This window comes from Phyllostomus hastatus, unplaced genomic scaffold (assembly GCF_019186645.2).
Source record: "Phyllostomus hastatus isolate PE091 unplaced genomic scaffold, TTU_PhHast_1.1 phas_scaffold_1674, whole genome shotgun sequence".
In the NCBI taxonomy this organism is placed as follows: Eukaryota; Metazoa; Chordata; class Mammalia; order Chiroptera; family Phyllostomidae; genus Phyllostomus; species Phyllostomus hastatus.
Window position 1 is genome coordinate 14,036,851 of NW_025334011.1, and position 19,820 is coordinate 14,056,670.

Here is a 19,820-nt window from a genome sequence, read left to right on the forward strand (position 1 = left end):
ATTTATTCAAAGAAAATGAAACCATTATCTTGAAGAGATATCTGCACTCCTATGTTTACTGAAGTGTTATTCACAACAGATAAGATATGGAAATAACCTAAATGTCCATCAATGGATGATTGTTATATGTATACAATAGAGTATTTTATTTAGCCATAAGAAAGAAGGAAACCCTGCCATCTGTGACGACATGGATGGACCTTGAGGGAATTATGCTAAGTGAAATAAACCAAACAGAGAAAGACAAATACTGCATGGTATCATTTATATGTGAATCTACAAAAAGAAAAAATCAAACTCATAGGAAGGGAGAATAGAAAAGTGGTTGCCAGGGGCAGGAGGTGGGGAAAATCAGGAGATGTTGGTAAAAGGATACAGACTTTCAGCTATAACATGAATAGTCAGATAGCAAGTGTAAAACATGGTGACTGTAGTTGATAATGCTGGAGGGTGTAATTAAATGTTTCTAAGAGAGTAGAACTTAAGTGTTCTCACCTAGTAGAGAAAAAATAGAAAATGAAGTGAGGTGACGAATATGTTATATATAAGTAGATGGGGGGTCCTTTCACAATGTATACACATATAAAGTTATCATGATGTATACTTCAAATATCTTACAATTTTATATGTTAGATATACCTCAATAAAGCTGAATTAAAAAAATGAACATTTTAAAGATCTAATACACAGCATTGTGACTGTTAATGCTCTATTATATACTTGAAAGTTGCTAAGAGAGCAGTTCTTAAATGTTCTCATCACACACAATTGTAATTATTGAGATGATGGAGATGTTAACTGACCCTATGGTAATCCTTCCACAATATAATATGTATGAAGTCATCATGCCATACACCTTAAATTTGTACAATGTTGTATGTCAATTATATCTCAATAGATTTGGAAAGAAAAGACAAGAAGACAAAAGGACTGGAATGATCTTTATCTCCCCGAAGAACCACTTAGTCATCTTTCCATCAATTCAAGCTTTACCAGTTAGAAAAAATGTAGTTATTTTTCCCTTCCCAAACAAGGCAGGGTTCCCTCCTCCATGCCTCCTCTGTACCCTTTGCATATTTTAATAGCAAAGTTAACTCATGTTCCTAGAATCATGTATTTATTGGTTACATTTCTTTTCCATGACTCTGTGAGCAATTTGAGAATAAGGATTTTGTCTCATTTATCTGTGTGTTCCCACTGCTAGCATAACACCCACTGTATAAATGAATTCAGGTGGGTCTGCGAATATGCGCTTAGAAATACAGATATGGAGGTTCAAGAGGAAAAATGGCAAAGGTGTTATGCTTTATATGTTAGATTATGACTTAGGAACCAATGGCTTGTTGGTTATTAGGGCCATGAGAATGAATGAGAGAGCCCGGGAACAATATTTAGGTGTATAGCAGGATTTAAATAAGGAGAGAGGAGAAGAAATTAGCAAAGGACATTAGAAATTAGAAGTACTTCTAATTCTGCTCTAGAGAGCAGTGTGGCAGAACCTAGGAAGGAAAAACTTTGAAAAGGAAAGTGTGGTCATCAGTGTGGCCAATGCACTCTTCAGAAGGATAAAATGCTTGAAAGTGGGGACAGGTGTTTGCTGACAATTTAATGCATCAACATTAGGATCCTGGCTGGGTACCAGAAAGATTGTGAACTTTATTTGGTGACTTTGCAGATTTGAAAACTCTACAGTGTCAAAATAGTATTTGAATGATATTCTTATACCTTTTATTTTCGAAGTTTTTCTTGTAGTCAAATTCCTGATCCTGAGTCTGAATGGTTGTCACTGCTGTGTTTTTGGTGTTAATGATTTCTTTTCTTTGTTTCCTCACTAGAAGTCCTCTTGCAGCTGAAATATAAAAGGCCCAGAGTAGTGTTAATCATAATAAATAAAAGACCATTATTTCAATGAGTAGAAACAAATGTTTTTTTGACCACCAATTTCAAAGAGGAAAATGAAACTAAAGGCTTGAAATAGAACAGGTTTATAAAAAAATAGGAATACATTAATAAGATTTTTCTAAATGACAAGCTATATACCAAGAAAATAGTTAGATAAACTTTTGTATTAAAAAGAATATTAAGATGAAACTAAAATGATAGAAATGGGTGAAATTAATAAAAACACATGTACTAATTTGCTTAAAATCTGTTAATAATTATTTTCCATTTATTTTTGTCATGTTAGCCTATCCATGGGTAAAAGGTGCTATTACTAAATGTTTTTTGGATCTTTTGGCCAATTTTCCTTGGAGCTGGATATTTTTCAGAATTCAGATTTAAACTTTTCTTCTTTTTAAGAGAAGGTGAGAGCAAATAAAGTATTTTGCCATATGTAATGTGCACTTTTCCCCTCAAATTTTTGAGGGAAAAATAAGAATGCACATTATACATGGGCAATATAATTCCATATCTATATAAGTGTTTTTAATTCTCTTATTTATGCTTATGCATTAAAAGTGTAACTCTAGAAAGCAATAATGATATCTGTTTGCAAAATAATACCCAGGAATTTGATAATCAATTTTGTTTCTAAAGATACATAAATAAAAAATTAAAAAGAAAGATTTGTTTTCCTGAAGATTTGGTTCAAAAACACGGGTGCACATTACATATGGCAAAATGTGGTAACATATTTTGTAACGCACACCGTGTCAGGCTGGCATTTCATAATTCAATGCTAATGTTTCAGCAGAATAACACAATATTTTTAAGTGGGATGAAGAAAGGACTGTAAAAACAGGGTCATATTTCACTTTCAAATGAATTATGGAAAACCCTTTTTCATCATTTTATAAACTTTGGAATTGTGGATAAAGAATTAGATCCCAAACTACAGGATTTGCATTTTGATGTCTCAGTGAGAAGAAGTTAAGGTCTTAAAATTCCGAAGGAGATGATGATAAGCCTTCACGGGGTGACAGAATGAGGGCTGGAACATGAATCTCTGGGATGCTAGTTAGCTATTCTGCCCATCACATCAGTGTTGTTCAGAATACAGGCTGCAAATCAATAGTGGATCTTAAAATTGATCTAGTGGGCTAAATCTAGCATCTAAAAATGAAATAAAATAAGCCAGAATAGAAAATGTCAGTGTGCACTGCTTGTAGTATGTGTATGTATCAGGTTACAGAGTAAAATAAATTTTTCACTATAGATGTTCAGTCAAAAAACTTGGAAAGATACTGTACTAAGCCATATTAGGTTCTAAATTTAGTTTCTTACAGAAGAATGGAAAGCAAAATCCAACTCTGAATATATTTTAATAAAAATTTAAAATATGGTTATAAATATTATGTCCCTACAATTAACAGAAAGAATTGAATGCCATTTAAAATGAAATTTAATTAAGATGTCACAAATTATGGCAAGTGTAACCTTTGGAATGAAGTAGAATAAATCTTATTGTCCAATGGATTATAATAATATGATGCTTGAGATCTGTAATTAATTCAATCACTTGCCCTATCTCGCAGAGTAGGTCAATTGTGTTTCGATAATACTTGGTAGAAAATTTAAAAATTAAATTATTTTATTTAAAAGAAAACATTTGTTCAAATATTAAAAGTATCAATCACTAGAACAATCTGATTTAGATTCAGTATAGAGAAAGTATCAAGGTAAGTCTGGAATGAAATGCAGAAGCTGCATAAGAATTGGAGGTTTGTATTGAAGATTTGATTTCATGCCCGTATCAAAACATAACATTACATGTTGTTACACTGTGAGATGGTCTGATGATTACCTGACTGTATTTTTATAGCACTCTCTTTCCTCTTCTCTTGTATTTTTTGGTACCTTCTTGAACCCAAGAATCCTCTGACACAGGCTTGAATCAAAATAAGCTTGTCAATGGCTTCCTTTCGCATTAAATTTAACTGTTCCACATGATAATATTTAAGAAACACCTTAAGAGAATTAAAAGAAAATACAAGTAAAACTAAGGCACACAGATGTGAACAGTCATGCAGTATGCTTTGAAGAATGGATCACATTTCAAATCTTTTTAGATTTTGGAGAGCACTATCTTATAGTCTCCCAAAGCATAAGATTTTGGCCTGAATGTTGCTCCGACATCATAGATTTATATGCTTGAAGAAGATGCTTATATGCTTCTCTTTGAGAAGAAATACAGTTTGAAAGTCACACTGTTTATTTGCAACAGGTAACCAGGTCTTGTTGAATGGGCCAATAAGAGCGGGGGATGTTGAGCTCTTCTATCAGTTTTAGCATCATATACTTTAAGCAAAGCTAATTTGTATGCTGTTATTTTTTAAAAGACAGTTAGGTATTTCCCTAATCTAAAAATCTTACAAAGCTATTTGCAAGACAGAAAGCAATTATAGTTATAGCAGATCATTAATCAAATGCTTATGGAGACCTATTACACGCACTCACCCTCTGGGGACGGACGTAAAGGTGAACAAGGAGGTGCACTGTCCGTTGTGGGCTTTCGCGCTGTCAGCAGAGGGCGGAATGAGCAACTTCCTCACCAGACCCAGTGGTCACCGTGGAGGAAGGAGGGCTGACTTTGATCATTTAAAAATCAAAATGAATTCTAGCAAAAGGGGAGCGTGAGGCCTGCAGGTGTTCTCACCTAAGAGTTTTCACACTGCTCCCTCCCCCGCACCCCCCTTCCAAGGAAATAGGAAGGTTCTTTTTCTTCTTCTCCTTTTAATGGCTATTTTTACTAATAAAATTCTCCTCAAAGAGAGTTTACTGAATCCACTAAGAAAGTCACTTAAATTCAAATTTAATAGGTGAGTCATGAGACCTGGTTGCCCAGACTCTGAAATTCTCTCAGAATTCCATTACTTGAAAGCTGGGCACCAGAGGCAAACAGTTCAGCTTTATATATTTTGATTGAAGTTACTTTTAATTTCTACAGGGCTCTAGATATTAATATATTTAGTCCATTCTACTGTTGACAATTCATTTAAAATTCAATCTGTTTAAAAAGGTCATCTTTTTGTGTGTGTGCAGCATTAGAAATGTTCCTATAGTGAATACTTTTATCCATCTTAATGAGTTGGAAAAGGTGAAGTGGAAAAATACAAATAGCTTTAATAGCTTTAAAATGTTACTCAAATATCATGCAGAACTGGAACGGCAAAGGGCCTTTTTACAAGTTAAAACTCCATTTGAAGTTATGCATGTGTTTCAGACCGTGAATCATGAGATTTCAGCCTGACAAACCTCATTTTTGTGAGCATCTAAAAGAAAAGGATATGAATAAAATACACATCTTTTTAGTGCTCCAAATTTCCCCCTTCTAAATACTAAAGTAAATATAGTTTATTGAATATGTAGGACTCAGTCTAAGATAAACATTGAAACAAATCTCTTAAATTGTTACAGTACCAACATCTCATCTGAACATTATGAAGATTCCCACACCTCCTCCCTCCAAGACTAATCCAATTTCTTTGCAACCATGGAAATTTGTCTCAGTCTGGGGTCTATGGTATGGCTGACAGTGGTTATCCTTGAGTGGTCAGTCTCTGGGTACTTCTTTTCTTTAGATGGGCTCTCTATCCATCCTCCCCCAGTGACACATTTATGTGCCCCAAAGACCTGGTACTCTATCTGTTTATACCCATCTTGTGATAGATACTCCGCGGGCACCTGCAAAGCCCAATGCATCTTTTCTCCAAGAAGCCCCCTGTCTTACTTCCATATTAAAAATGGGTTATGATTTTTTACTGCATGTTCTAAGGGATTAAATAAACTAAGATCTCACAGCCTCTCACATCTAATACGGAGCACATCAGTACACAAACACATATAGCAAGTCTAATAATATCGGTAAGTACTTCATTCTGGATAAATTTCAAGTTTATAATAGAAGATTTGAGAATTAAGAAAAAACAAAATCCTATTTAGATTATGATTTTCTACAGCTTTTTGACTATATTTGGCAGTGATAAAATAGAGAAAATATATCAGTCTGTTTTCGATACTATTTGAACTGAAGTACACTCACTACAAATTTCATCCTATTTTTGGATAAGTATTCAAGACAATTTTTTTTCTTGGACTTCTTAAAAGAAACATTTATGAGAAAAAAATACTTAATTTTGCTGAAGAAAACCTTTATGAATGTATCAATTTACTTCCCCTATGTGAAACTAAGATCCTATAATATAAAAAGCCATAACATTTTCAATCAAGGTAAAATGTCATAATTCTCAGTAAAGCTAACATAACTACTAATTTTTGTCTTGAAAATTACATGAAAACCTTACTTTTGTTTTTCCAAGAGCCCAGTTATCAAGACCAGCTTTTTCCAAAATGGTGGCACAGGTGTCGGGGCTCACTGGGGGCTCCTCGCTCCACTTGTAGCAGAGAACATGGTACCTTCAAGTGGGAGAATGGGCTGGTTAGTGTTTCGCAAAGGTCCAACATCTCTGAGCCTGGTGGTCATGCAACAGCTCCATGCAGGGGAGGGAATAGATGCCTCAGATTTAATGCAGCAGATCCCTCAGGCACTCTAGGACAGCTCTGGAGTAGATCAAATTCTAGACTAACACAAATCCAGTCCAGTCTATTTGTATGAATTTGAGCATTGTTTTTTCAGTTTAGTAATTGCTTTTCAACACTTAACACTGAAATCTCTGGAAAAAGCTGCACTCGAACACAAACAAAATAGAAACAGACACACAGATACACAGAACAGACTGGCAGCTGTCAGAGGGAAAGGGTAAGGGGGCTGGATGGAAATAGTGAAGGAAAAAAACAAACAAACTCACAGACACAGACAATAGTATGATAATTACCAGAAAGAAAGGGCATGGGGGCAGGTAGAAGAGGGTAAAAGGGAGGGGTAAATGGTGACAGAATGGGACTTGACCTTGGGTGGTGAACACACAATACATTATACAGAAGATGCATTGTAGAACGGTACACTTGAAACCTATATAATTTTATTAACCAATGCCACCCCAATATATTCAATAAAAATTTAAAAAATTAGCTGGGTATTTTTTAAAAAGTAACATTTTTCTGTGCACTGAATGCAGAAGGACTCCAGTGGCAGGAAGCAGAGGGAATGGTTTTATTCTTTTCTTTTCACTTTCACAAAAACATTGGAAGCTGATCTTAAAATTGGATGAAGGGGCTTAAGTCTATGCAAACTTCCCACCAGTGATTACACGCCTTCTATCACTGTTTTCCTTGAGTTATGCCTTGTCTCTTGCTGGTTGATTTCTCTGTTGGTTTAATACATTAATAATTGAAAGGAGGAAGTGAGTCAAGAGGCTGTAAGTTTTTCAGGCTAATCACAGTCTAGTGGGGAAAGGGGGCGGATTAAAGGAAGAAAAACCAGTTTTCACTGGTCAACAATCTTGTGCAAAAAGGCAGATTTCTAGAGTTTTCAGTAATACCTTATGTTTATCCAATTTCCTGGTGCAGGATTAAACTGAGGGTTCAGTGGAAGCAAAGCAGCAAGTTTCGGTGGGTTTTGAATGTCAGAAAGAGGACATGCTGTGTGGCAGACTGTGGTAGCACGGTGAAGTGAAGGGTGCCCTACTGAGAGCTAGGAGAGCAGAGCTCTAATCTAGTTACCTGTGTAGACTTAGACACACCATGGAACCTCTTTAAGTATCAACTTTCTTATCTAAATATGAGCCCACAGATAAAACCTCTAAAAATAATACATCCTAGCTCCACCATTTCATTTCATTGAATCTTCAGATGAACCAGTTTCTATTAGGCTTTTGGAGAATTCTGGCTTAGCATGGTCTACAATGGAGTGATGGCCATAGTTTTTTGCTGTCTGTGCAAATAATCTCAGAAAGTGCCTATTAGCCTCCCATGCATTAGCCCTGCCCATTGGAGGATTAAACTTCTTTTTTTATCCTCATCCAAGGATAAGCTTATTTATTTTAGAGAGAGGGGAAGGGAAGGAGAGAAACATTGATGTGAGAGAGAAACATTGATCAGTTGCCTCTTGTAGGTACCCCAACAGGGGACTGAACCTTAGGTGTGTGCCTTCACTGGGGAACGAATCCACAACCTATCAGTTTATGGGAAAACATTCCAACTAACTGAGCCACACTGTCCAGGGCTTCAGTATTAAACTTGCTCTCTCAGTCTGTCAACTGTGTCCTGGCTTCATTTCCTTCTAGATCCAGGTAGGATCTCAAAAGTCGTCACATGAGCCACCCTAGGTGAACACCCTTGACTCTCTCACTCTCATTGTTTTGTTGCACATGCTCTGCAAACATGCAAACCTGGACCACCCAATCATCTGCTTCTCTGCTCTCATGTCAGGCTTCAGAGTACTGCCCGTGAAAATCCCCATTTATTCATGGTGCACTCCCCTACGCATGTATGGCCTCCTGATTCAGCTGGGCCCACAAGGATGCTCAGAATCCTCATTGGTCTCCATGGCCACTTCCCTCACTCAATCCCCACATAGCTATTTAATCTTTCCTGCCCCCATCAAGTCCTACATTTTCCCTGCACTCTGAACCACTCTCAGCAGATAAACTTGCCTACTGTTTTACTAGAGGCCACCAGGCACAAGCTCCACCAACTTCTTCCCCAACTACAAGTTCATTTGCCCACTATTGATTCTTTCTTCCTCCTTCGAAAGAGGAGATATTCATTCTCCATCTCCTTGTATTCTGTGCCGACTTCTCCTCCTTTTCTGTATATTTTTTATTCCTTTTCTTTCTTGTAGCTCCTTCCACTTGGTACAAAACAAACCCCCTAAGTCTCTCATCTAAAATGATTCTATATCCCCTACTGGTTTTATAGGTAATTTGAAAGATTGTTTAAAATAATTGTCTCCATTTCTCTACTTCCCATCACTCCTCAGCTTCTGGAATCTTATTGGATCACATATAACCTTTAGTAATGAAATCTAAAGCATTGTTTCCACCTTAATCATAAGTGTTTTTCTGCAACATTTGATACTGTTGACCACTCTCTCTGTCTTGAGAGTGTCCCCAGGGTTTCCATCCCACCTTGTCCCCCTGCGCTGCTCCCTCCTCAGTCTCCCTGACATGCTTCATATTTAGACTTGCTGCTTAAAATCTAGTGTCCTACAATGTTCCATTATTTTCTAAGCTCTCTTCACAGATCTCTTGTTAAATGCATGGTTCCAACTATTTCCTGTATGGGATGATTCCTAAATCTGTATCTTTACACCTGTTTACATGATTCTGAACACATTACTTCTGACTGCCGACTCTACATCCTAACCTGGTTATTGCACAGACACTCCAAACTCAGCAAAATACATCATCTTTTCTTTCCTCTGCTAGTTCCTATCTTTGTGAATATCACCACTTTCGAAAAGGTACTAACAGAAATCTGTGTGTCATCCTAGAGTCTCCCCTATTCTTCACTCAGTGTACTGAACAAGCGTAAAAGTTCCTCTGGAATCCATTTCTTTCTCTCTATTCCTACTGTCATTGCTTTAAAGCTACTCCTCACCTCGATGTCTGTAATTGTCTCCCCACTGGTTGTGTCCATCTTCGCTCCCCTCTCCCTTCCCTAGGCCAACCTGTACAGCTCTGACTGAATTATCTTAAAATGAAAATCTGATCACGCCCTTTTCTGACTTCAAAGTCTTGGAGAATTTCCCAGGTTCTAAGCTGAGATGGCAAAATGGGGTCCTTTCAAAGGCTGGCAGGTAACATAAATATGAAAGGCTCGGAAGCAGTGGAAATGAAGGCATTTGAACTTAAATTGAAAGCAGTCATTTAAAATTGGTTGCCACATATGATGACTAGTCTGAACACTCCTTCCTGCTCTGTATCCCTGCCCGTCTTTCCAGCCCCATGTTTTGCAACTTCCCATGGTCATCTTGAGCTCCAGTCATGACAGTTATTTAAAATTATGCTGAAGGGCCATATTTGCTCACACCTCCATGCTTTTGTGTGTGTTATTTCCTATGCCTGAATGTTCTTCCATCCTCACTCCTTGTTCTCTTAAGGGAGATCAACTCATCCAACAGGCTAGAGACTCTTCTTAACCTCTTTTCGATGAACAGACTGACTGGGTTCACGACATTCTCCTTCCCTGTGTGGGGCACACTGACTGACGTCCACCGCACTCCTGGAGCTCACGGCAGCAGCTCTTGCTGGTGTGCCTGTGTGCTTTGCTCTGCCAAACGAGCTGGGTTTACTGCCAAGCCTGTTTTGTCGGTTGCACTTGAGGACACATTAGTCAAATAATTGTCAGGTAAATTGGTGAAATATGAATGGGGAAAGCCAGAGAGTTGTTTATACAAAACTGCAGTGAATGTGTTGGTAAGACTTCAAAAAAAAAGTGTTCTAGAAAACTAGGGAATTAAACATGGATGAAGCTATTACAGAGGGTTGAGGAGAAACAAGAAATGTTCAGTCCTGTGATTGTTTTACAAGTATCTTTAGCTTCTTGCTTCACTTCTAGAAACATTAACTAGAAATCATAAATAAGGGGTTATGGATAGCTTATGTAAGAAAGAGTTAATTAACTCTGATTAGTGGACTTTTATTCAAAGAGAAAAATTGATCCTGTCTCAAAAGATTGTAAAATGAATATATGCCCATGTTCTAAGTTAAAGTATATATAGTATATACTTTATGCTTTTATAAATATTTATTTATAGTATGTATTACTTTTATGATTCTCTGCTTTTTTGGAACGACTACTATAATTTAAGAAGTCTTACCCTTTCCTCTTCACTCACCATCTCTACTTCATGCTCTCAGAGTGCCCTGTGTATACTTTCATTGAAAATATCCACCATTCTCATATTCATTCAACAAGTATTTGTTGAGTACCTAGCATGTTCCAGGCACCCATGTAAGTGATGGGGACACAGCCATGAACACAGCAGACCAACAAACACCCTTGCCTCCTGGAGTTTACATTACATTGTATGATAATGTAGATAATTAGATCCCTGTCTCCACAACTAGTCTGTGAGTTTCTTAACATCAGAGACTCTTATTAATCTTGGATTAGGATTTGTGTTCATCTTTTTTTTTAAGGATTGGAACACAGTAGATGCTCAATTAAATGCTTGTTGAATGACTAATGAACAGTCTCTGGGACTTTGCTGTGGAAATAAACATCTAAGCAGATCAGATGTGTTTATAGAGAAACACTCAGATTGGTGCTTTGTTGCACCTCTTGGTTTAAAGACTTGATTTAAAGCCAACATACTGACTTCTGCTTTGTTTTGGTTAGCTTTGTGATGTAAACTGTGGGATTTGGGACTATAGCATTATGGATAGTAATTTGGGGACTTTGGGGCTGAGGCAAAAATAATAATAAAATAATTATCATTATTATGTATTATTGACAATTGTTTCTATCAATAAGCTTTGCACATATTATTTTATTTAATGCTTCTAACCACATATAAAGCTGATATGATGATCATCATTCCTATTTGCATATTAGAGACCTGAAGCTTTTAGTATTCAAGTAACTTTGAACAAGGTCACATATTTAAGTAAGTGGTAGAACTGGGGTTCAGACTTGGGTTTTCTGACTTCAAAGTATGTTTACTTACCTACTTTACTATACTACTGCTTATCATAAGTTCTGGTTCTATTAGAACTCTGGGATCCAAACAACCATGTTATAGATGTCTGGTGGGAAAATGGAACTAATTCCAGTGGTTTCTTAGTATAAGGGTTTATTTGAAATAACTATAGTAAAAACCCAGTGTCAGGTGCAAAGTAAGTTCATGTTATATACCTTTCCTTAAGATTGTTTCTTTACCACAGAGTAGAAGTGTTCTACCACTGAACAGACAAAGGGTCTGATGAATTTTGCATTGCACAAGGAAGGTTAGTCAAAGGTTAAGGCAGGACAGAGGAGGTTCATTTAGCCGTATTTACACCTCCACAGGGCCTTGGCAAATTGTTCTGTCCTCCTGAGAGTCTATGCCAATTTGGATGATAGCTTTCAAATCAGTGACAGAGAAGAGGCTTGGTCTTTTATTTCTGGAACTTCCTCTATTTAGAACAGCTTTTCACATGTTCTCTATCTACTTAGTTTTCCCTTTTCCTCATTTATCATGTAGTAATTTGCTATTCTATAATAGTACAGGACTTAGAAATACATTTAAGAATTTATTCTCACTCTGTCCTTCTAAATAAGCAACCCACAGTATAATTATCATCAAGAAAATGAGCTTAGTTTTCCTTATGGTCCATATTGTAGAACCATGGATAATTTTGAAAGAAGTAGATTAGTCTGGCATTCAAGGCCATATCTTTAACCCGATCAGTTTTTTCATCCTTTCCCACCTTATTGTTTGTCATTTCAGTAACACCCACTCTGCCAATCCAGTTTAATCTAAGCTCCTCTAGCTTAGGCACACCACTTATACCCTGAGAAAGCTCCTTCCTGTCTTTTCCACCAAACATGCCGTCTATCTGGTCCCAGTTTGAGTCTTCTTTCTTGATGTTCTCTTAGCAGTCCTCCTGGAGATGATCATTCTCTCCTCAGTTTTTTGTATTATGCGGACCATTCCCTTGGGTCTTGGTATTTATTACCCTGTACTGCTTATTAACTTTCCATGCCTATGGCTCTGATAATTTTAACTGGATAGTTTTTTCTTGAAGATCAAGCCTGCATTTTAAAGTTTTAAAGTTCGGTGTTTCCAATAGTGATTAGTATGGCACCTTGTACATGAAAAAATCACTAAAATATAAGGATATATATATTAGTATTATATTAATGTTACTTATATTAATTCTTAAGCAAGTTAAAGATCTACTCTTCTAAAAGTGAAAAGCATGGTAACACGGTCAAATTTTAATTTAAAACTTGAGGCTCTTTTGCATCAAGAGCTTGTGGGTTACCTGCTTTCTTTCATATTCAGAATGAAAACTTTACCTACTGGCCAATAAGAATTACAAGTTTTTAAATTTCTTAGTTTAGGATATAAAATTGTGTCTGCTATGTGAGAAGTGAAGTCAGTGATTAGTTAGATGCTGGCTGTACTTCTGAACTCTAAAGCTTGAAGTTTTAAAGTCTGTGTTAAACTAAAATAAAGAATTTGTCAGTGTGAAAGTTACCATATTTGTGTAATTTTAGATGCCATTATAACAAATTGGTAGGGTTTACTTCACTTCAAGGTGCTCCAAATGAATGCTTATCTTTTCTTTCCTACTTCTTTAACGAAAAAAATAATCAGGAACTACCATGGATTACTGAAACTATGAAAGTTTGTAAAAAGAATAAGGATTCTCATTTCATTTGGTAAAGGTACTGGTTACCCCAAGTAAAAGGACGCTTGACTCAAGATAAGGTCATGTTTTGGTTTGCTGTTTTCTGGTGGGTGGAGGGAGTCAGAATCATAGTTCCGTGTGTAGTCACAAATCTTTGCTTTGTTCTTAATACTAATTGATAAACTCTGAAAAAAGCTAGAGAATATGGAGAATTCCGCAAATGCTAAGTTTTACCTAAAAATTTGAATAGACTTCACTTTTAAAACTAAAGCTTCAAGTTTAATGGCTAATACAAATCATAGAATACATACCAAAAACATAAGCATTTAAAATTTTAAATACATAAGATACTGAATCCCTACATCACCACAAATGTGTTATTTAATAAAATATATTTAATCTACAGTTTAGTTCATTTTACATTAAACTCAAACATCAGAAAGGACTCCTTATACCCTTTATGTCTCCTAAGTCACCTTTTGAGACATATCTCATTTGATTCTTGTAACAGTTCTATCGGGTAGTCACGGCAGGTTTATTGATGAGGGAAATGAGGTTTCTCAACCGTTTACATTTTAAGCTGGATAATTGTTTGTTGCAGCGGCTTGTCCTGCGCATTTTTGGATGTTGGGCAGTATTCCTGGTCTCTACCCACTAGACACCAGCGGCCATCTCCACATCTCACCAGTTGAGACAACCCAGAGTGTCTCCAGACATCAACAAATGTCCTTTGAGGGTGAAATCTCCCCTCACTGAGAATCACTGGTATAGGCCATGGTCACACAGCAAGTGGCAGGGCCAGGATGAGAACCAGATAGGAGCTCAGGCCTCTCAATCATGCTGCCTGTGCTGCCACATCGGACCTCCCAACTACTGAGAGAGACTTGCAGCTCCAATTCCTGGTTACCTTCTCTTTTACTTATCTATCTATCTATCTATCTATCTATCTATTTATTTAATTGTTGGTCAAGTACAGTTGTCTCCATTTTACTCCCACCCTCCCCCTTCCACCCCAGCCATCCCCTGTCCCCACCCTTGATCCTACCCCTCTTTGGTTTTGTCCATTTTGGGACAGCATGGATGGAACTGGAGAGCATTATGCTAAGTGAAATAAGCCAGGTGGTGAAAGACAAATACCATATGATCTCACCTGTAAGTGGAATCTAATCAACAAAACAGACAAGCAAGCAAAATACTGACAGTAACCAGACTGGTTACTTTCTCTTTCAACACACAATCCTAAGCTTGAACAAAATGCTTCCTCCCAAGAATGCCCAAGCAATTGTTTCTTATTGTTTCCTATAATCTTCTGAAGAATTTTGATATAAATTGCACATGGAAACTTAAAAAGGAATCCACATACCGCTTTATAAAGTTAGCAAAAAGTATCCGATGTGAGTATCCTAGCCTTCGAATCCTTGCTGTTTCCAGAATTCCCGTATAGCGAAGCTGTAGCAGAACTTTCTCTTTGTCGTATTTTCTTGCCTGACGTTCATTATTTGGTTTGATGCAACGAACAAAATGAGGTTGGCCCACCACCATTTTAGATAACAAATCCATCAGGGAATACTATAATATGCAACAAAAGTAAATTTCCCAGTGTGGCATACAAAAGTTTATGAGCTTGTAGGTCTTACTTTTTATTGTAAGGAACAAAAACCAAAAACTGAATATTAAACATGCTTGTGTTAACTCATGGTAAATGGAGGCAAATTTGTATTAATGACAATTTTATATATAGTATATATTATTTTTTAAAGTATTTTATTGTTGTTCAATTGCAGTTGTCTGCGTTCCCCCCATCACTACCCCCACCCCAGCCAAACCTCCATCCCTCCCTTGTTTCCACCATCCCCCTTGGTGTTGTCCGTGTGTCCTTTATAGTAGTTCCTGAAAACCCTTCCCTTCATTGTCCCCTCCCCCCTCCCCTGTGGTTATTGTTAGATTGTTCTTAATTTCAATGTCTCTGGTTATGTTTTGTTTGCTTTTTTCTTTTGCTGATTATATAGTATGTTTTAAAGGACAGATTTCCTCATAAAAATGTAGAGGCAATAACTAGGAATTTAGCTATGGAAAATTTTGCCTGTGCCCTGGATGGTATAGCTCAGTGGACTGAGTGTGGGCTGCAAGGTAAAAGGTCACTGATTTGATTCCCAGTCAGGGCAAATGCCTGGGCTGTGGGTCAGGTCCCCAGTAGGGGTCAAGTGACAGGCAACCACACACTGATTATTCTCTTTTTCTTCCTCCTTTCCCCCTCTCTAAAAATAAATAAATAAAATCTTTAAAAAAATTGGTCTGTAAATTCTAAAGGCAACTTTAATTAATAGATTAAATTTAAATTATTTTTGATATAGTTTATAAGTAATTATATCCTCTCAGGGAGACTTGCCAAATTACAATATTTAAGCACACAATCTAGTTCCTTGCTTATGCTACTAATTTCCTTATCTAGCTTATTCTTTATAGAAAGAATAAAAGTAAACACACTTTAATCCCTGTCAGAATCATCTCCTACTTTAACATAAGGACTGAGAAGTTAAAGCAGTTTAATATGTAGGACATAGTTATAAAATAAGCAAATCCATGTAAATTCTCTAATCTGCTTTAGATTGATAATTTTCTGATTTATTTTAGATTTTAAAAATCATAGAAATAAGAAAACTGTTATGCAGCAATACCTTATTAAAGCAGCAGCCAGTTTCCTAAGTATAAAAAACTAGTAGCCGATTAAGTAAATATATAACATATTAAGATAATCATGGTTCAATTAAATGTAGAATCCCAAAAAACCAGTATGTTAGAGACCAGGATTATAGGTAGTTGGCCAGGGAATGCATGTGTGGACATTGATGGCTGTTGATGGCTGGATCTCTTTCAGTGCTGGAAATACAGAAGCCTACAGTTAGTTACAAGGCCGGAGTAAACCAAATGCTGGCATTGGGCAACTGACACAGCATTGGATTCGCATGGCTTCCTCTCGGCCCCGAGGCTCAGATGTGATCTCTGTCACATGGCTGGGTTTGTTATTTTGGAGCCCTTTCTCATTACATTTATCAGTGAGTCATCATTCCTCTAGTCTTGCAAACATCTGCCAGACAGTGTAGATACAAAGGTGATAGACAAGTCTGTTGGTAAGCTGGGCAAGAGCTTCCTGCAGTTTAGGCACTGGTTTTCCTTAGGGACCCAGCGGTTACTCTGTGTTCATTCTTTTGAGGTTTTCGCCTTATCTGTGTGCAGCAAGACATGGAATGGGAATGAATGCTCAATCTTGTCCTGTCTGTCTATCCTAAAATTATTCAGGAGTGGGAAGGAGCATTAATAGTTACTATAGCATCAAATTAAAAGCCCTTTTTAAGTTTAATTCTGGTGGAAATGCATTTGGTTCTATGGACAAATTTTAATCCAGGTATAAACCCTCTATTAAGATGGACCTAGTATACAGTAATTTTACAGATTTTTGAGTGTATACTATAATACATCCTATATTTAACAAATAGTAATTAAAATACAGTAAAAATTCTTTTTTTTTGCTGATAGCACACTATATTACTAGCTTTTGATCTGTCACTCTCATTTAGAATAAATAACATCCTTAAGTACAGCATATCATAATTTAATATCTTACCCTAAAATATGATGCAACTGTTTGTGTCTTCATGTTGGTCGTCTCTCTGGCGTGACGTGTGGTTTCTCCAGTTTCACCCTAAGAAGACCAAGGGAGACAGTGATGCCTCAGTAGCGACTGTGCTTTGTGATCCACAGGGAGCACATGGAATTTTCCTTCAGGTTATCATAGTCTATGCATTCAAATACATAAGGCAACAAAATGTCACTGATATTTTTTCTTTAAGGTCATTGTTTTTTCTTTTTTGATTATATTTTATTGATTATGCTTTTACAGTTGTCCCAATTTGACTCCCTTTGTGCCCCTCCAAAGAGTACTCCCTGAACCCTCAGGCAATCACCACACCATTGTCCATGACCATGGGTCATGCCTGTAAGTTCTTTGGCTACTCCACTTCCTATAATGTACTTTACATCCCTGTGGCTATTCTGTAACTTCCTACTTGTACTTCTTAATTCCCTCACTTTTTTACCTATTCCCCTTAATCTCCTCCCATATGGTAATCATCGAATGCTCTTTGTATCTATCCGTGACTCTATTTCTGTTCTTTTTGTTTGCTTAGTTTATTTTTTTTTAGATTCGATTGTTGACACATATTTATTGCCATTTTCTTGTTCATAGTTTTGATCTTTTTCTTAAGTCCCTTTAACATTTCATATAATAATGGTTTGGTGATGATGAACTCTTAGGTTTGATTTGTTTTTTTTTTCTTTGATTTGTTTTGTGTTGTTTTGGGGGGAAGGGCTCTTTATCTGCCCTTCAATTCTGAATGATAGCTTTGCTGGGTAGAGCTCCCTTGGCTTCAGGTCCCTGTTTTTCATGACTTTGAATATTTCTTGCCAATTCTTTCTAGCTTGCAAAGTTTGTTTTGAAAAATTAGCTGACAGCTAAGAAAACTCATCCATAGGTAACTAACTGCTTTTCTCTTGCCGCTTTTAAGATTTTCTCTTTATCCTTAATGTTTGGCATTTTAATTATGATGTGTCTTGAAGTGGGCCTCTTTGTATCCATCTTGTTTGGGAAACTCTGTGTTTCCTGGACTTGCATGTCTATTTCCTTCACCAAATTAGGGAAGTTTTTTTTTCAGTATTTTTTCAAATAGATTTCCAATTTCTTGCTCTTTCTCTTCTGGCACCCCTATAATGTGATGCTGGACTGCTTGAAGTTGTTGGAGTGGCTGCTTATACTATCCTCATATTTTAGATTGTTTTTTCTGCTTGTTGTTCTGATTGGTTGTTTTTTTGTTTCCTTATGTTCCAAATCATTGATTTGATTCTCAGCTTCATCCATTCTACTGGTGTTTCCCTGTAAATTGTTCTTTATTTCAATTAGTGTATCATTCATTTCTAACTGGATCTTTTTTATACTGTTGAGGTCCTCACTAAGTTCCTTGAGCATATTTATTATTAGTGTTTTGAACTCTGCATCTGAAAGATTGCTTATCTTGATTTTGTTTAGCTCTTTTTCTGGAATTCTGATCAGTTCTTTCATTTGGGCCATGCCTCTTTGTCTCCTCATTTTGGCAGCCTCCCTATGTTTGTTTGTACATATTAGGTAGAGCTGCTATGACACTCTGTGTTGGTAGTGTGGCCTAGTATAGTAATTGTCTTGGAGGATCCACTGACACAGCTGCCCCTATCACCCAAGCTGGTTACTCGACGTGCACCTTCCATATGGGCTGAGTACACTCTCCTCTGTAGTTGAGCCTTGATTGCTGTTGGTAGGTCAAAAGGAGGGATTTTTCCAGGCCAGTCAGCTATAAGAACTGACTGTGACCATTGACCATCACCCTCTGCCCTCCGTGGAGGGTCAACTGTTACAGATGCAGGGCTGTGGTGTTTCAATGTGGTCTGTAGCTGTCCACTGGGTGAGCAAGCTCTGAGGTTTCCTGGGTAGTGCAGGCCAAGGTCAGTCCCCACTTGTGTTCTGTCCAGGGCTACCATACATGAACTATAAAGCAATCTGAGGTGACTGCTACATTTGCTGGGCTTAGAAATTCCCAGGCAAAGCCATTTTGTGAATCTATGCTGGCTGCTACTAGTGCTGGGCCTGGGGCCACTTAGCAAGAGGACAGGTGCTGGGGGCTCACTGAAGCTGGCTGTTACATGTTAGAGAGGATTTAGGAAGTTGTGAAGCATGAGCCTAGACCAGGCATTCATATGGAAAAGTTATTGTTAACTACTTGGGTGGGTTCATAATTGGGTGGGACAGAGTCTCAGGGTATGTCCAAGGAACAGAAAACAGTGTTAGCCAGGTTAATGGAGTCTCAGATATAGATCCTGCCTGCCAGTTTTCTGACTCTGTGAGGGAGGGGGTGGAGATTCAGAAAAGGGACAATGGCCTCTGTCCACCTTTCCATCTGGGAGAAAGCTCTCCTCCCACTGCCCTCCCACCCCCTGCTCTCATTTTAATGGCAGACACTTCAGTTCTTCCCTGTATGCCACTAGTCTGTTTCAAGCTGCTGTCCCAGTGCTGGAGTTCACAGGGATTGAGTCTGAGTAAGTCTGTGTGTAAGTTATTTAACTGCTTGGGACTCGAGAAGTTTCTTCCACTAACTCAATCCCCACTGGTTTTTGCAGCTAGAGTTATAGGGACTTATCTTCCTGGCCCTGGAACCCTAGGCTGGGGGTCTAATGTGGGGCTGGGACTCCTCACCCCCGAGATATCCTTCCCAAATTTTTACTTATTACACATGGATGTGGGACCAGCTTGTCCCACGCTCTGCCCCTCCTACCAGTCTGAATGGATGTGGTTTCTTTAATTCCATAGTTGTCAGACTTCCACTCAACTTGATTTGTGACAGTTCTGAGTGATCTTTGTTCTACAATTTAGTTGTAATTTTGATGTGGTTGTGTGAGGAGGTGAGCCACATTTACCTATGCCACCACCTTGACCAGGAGTACTAAGGTAATTTTTTAAGGTAACTGTTCAAATTCTCATTGGAACTTGGGTTGTTCATGCATAGAGTGTGGATATCTTTGATTTTGGCTAATACATTTTTAGTTTGTTTTAGT

The 19,820-nt window shown here is 37.5% G+C and overlaps 1 protein-coding gene across 1 annotated transcript in view; it reads right to left on the bottom strand.

Moving 5' to 3' along the window:
- Window positions 1–19,820, bottom strand: part of MYO3A (myosin IIIA) — a 203,556-nt gene that overhangs the window by 42,096 nt on the left and 141,640 nt on the right. Inside the window, exons 23-27 of the mRNA XM_045858071.1 lie at window positions 16,807–16,884; window positions 14,545–14,750; window positions 6,246–6,357; window positions 3,746–3,908; window positions 1,726–1,849 (exon numbers count right to left, since the gene is read on the bottom strand). Of these exons, the coding sequence (XP_045714027.1) occupies window positions 1,726–1,849; window positions 3,746–3,908; window positions 6,246–6,357; window positions 14,545–14,750; window positions 16,807–16,884 (683 nt within the window). The remainder of the gene's footprint in view (window positions 1–1,725; window positions 1,850–3,745; window positions 3,909–6,245; window positions 6,358–14,544; window positions 14,751–16,806; window positions 16,885–19,820) is intronic.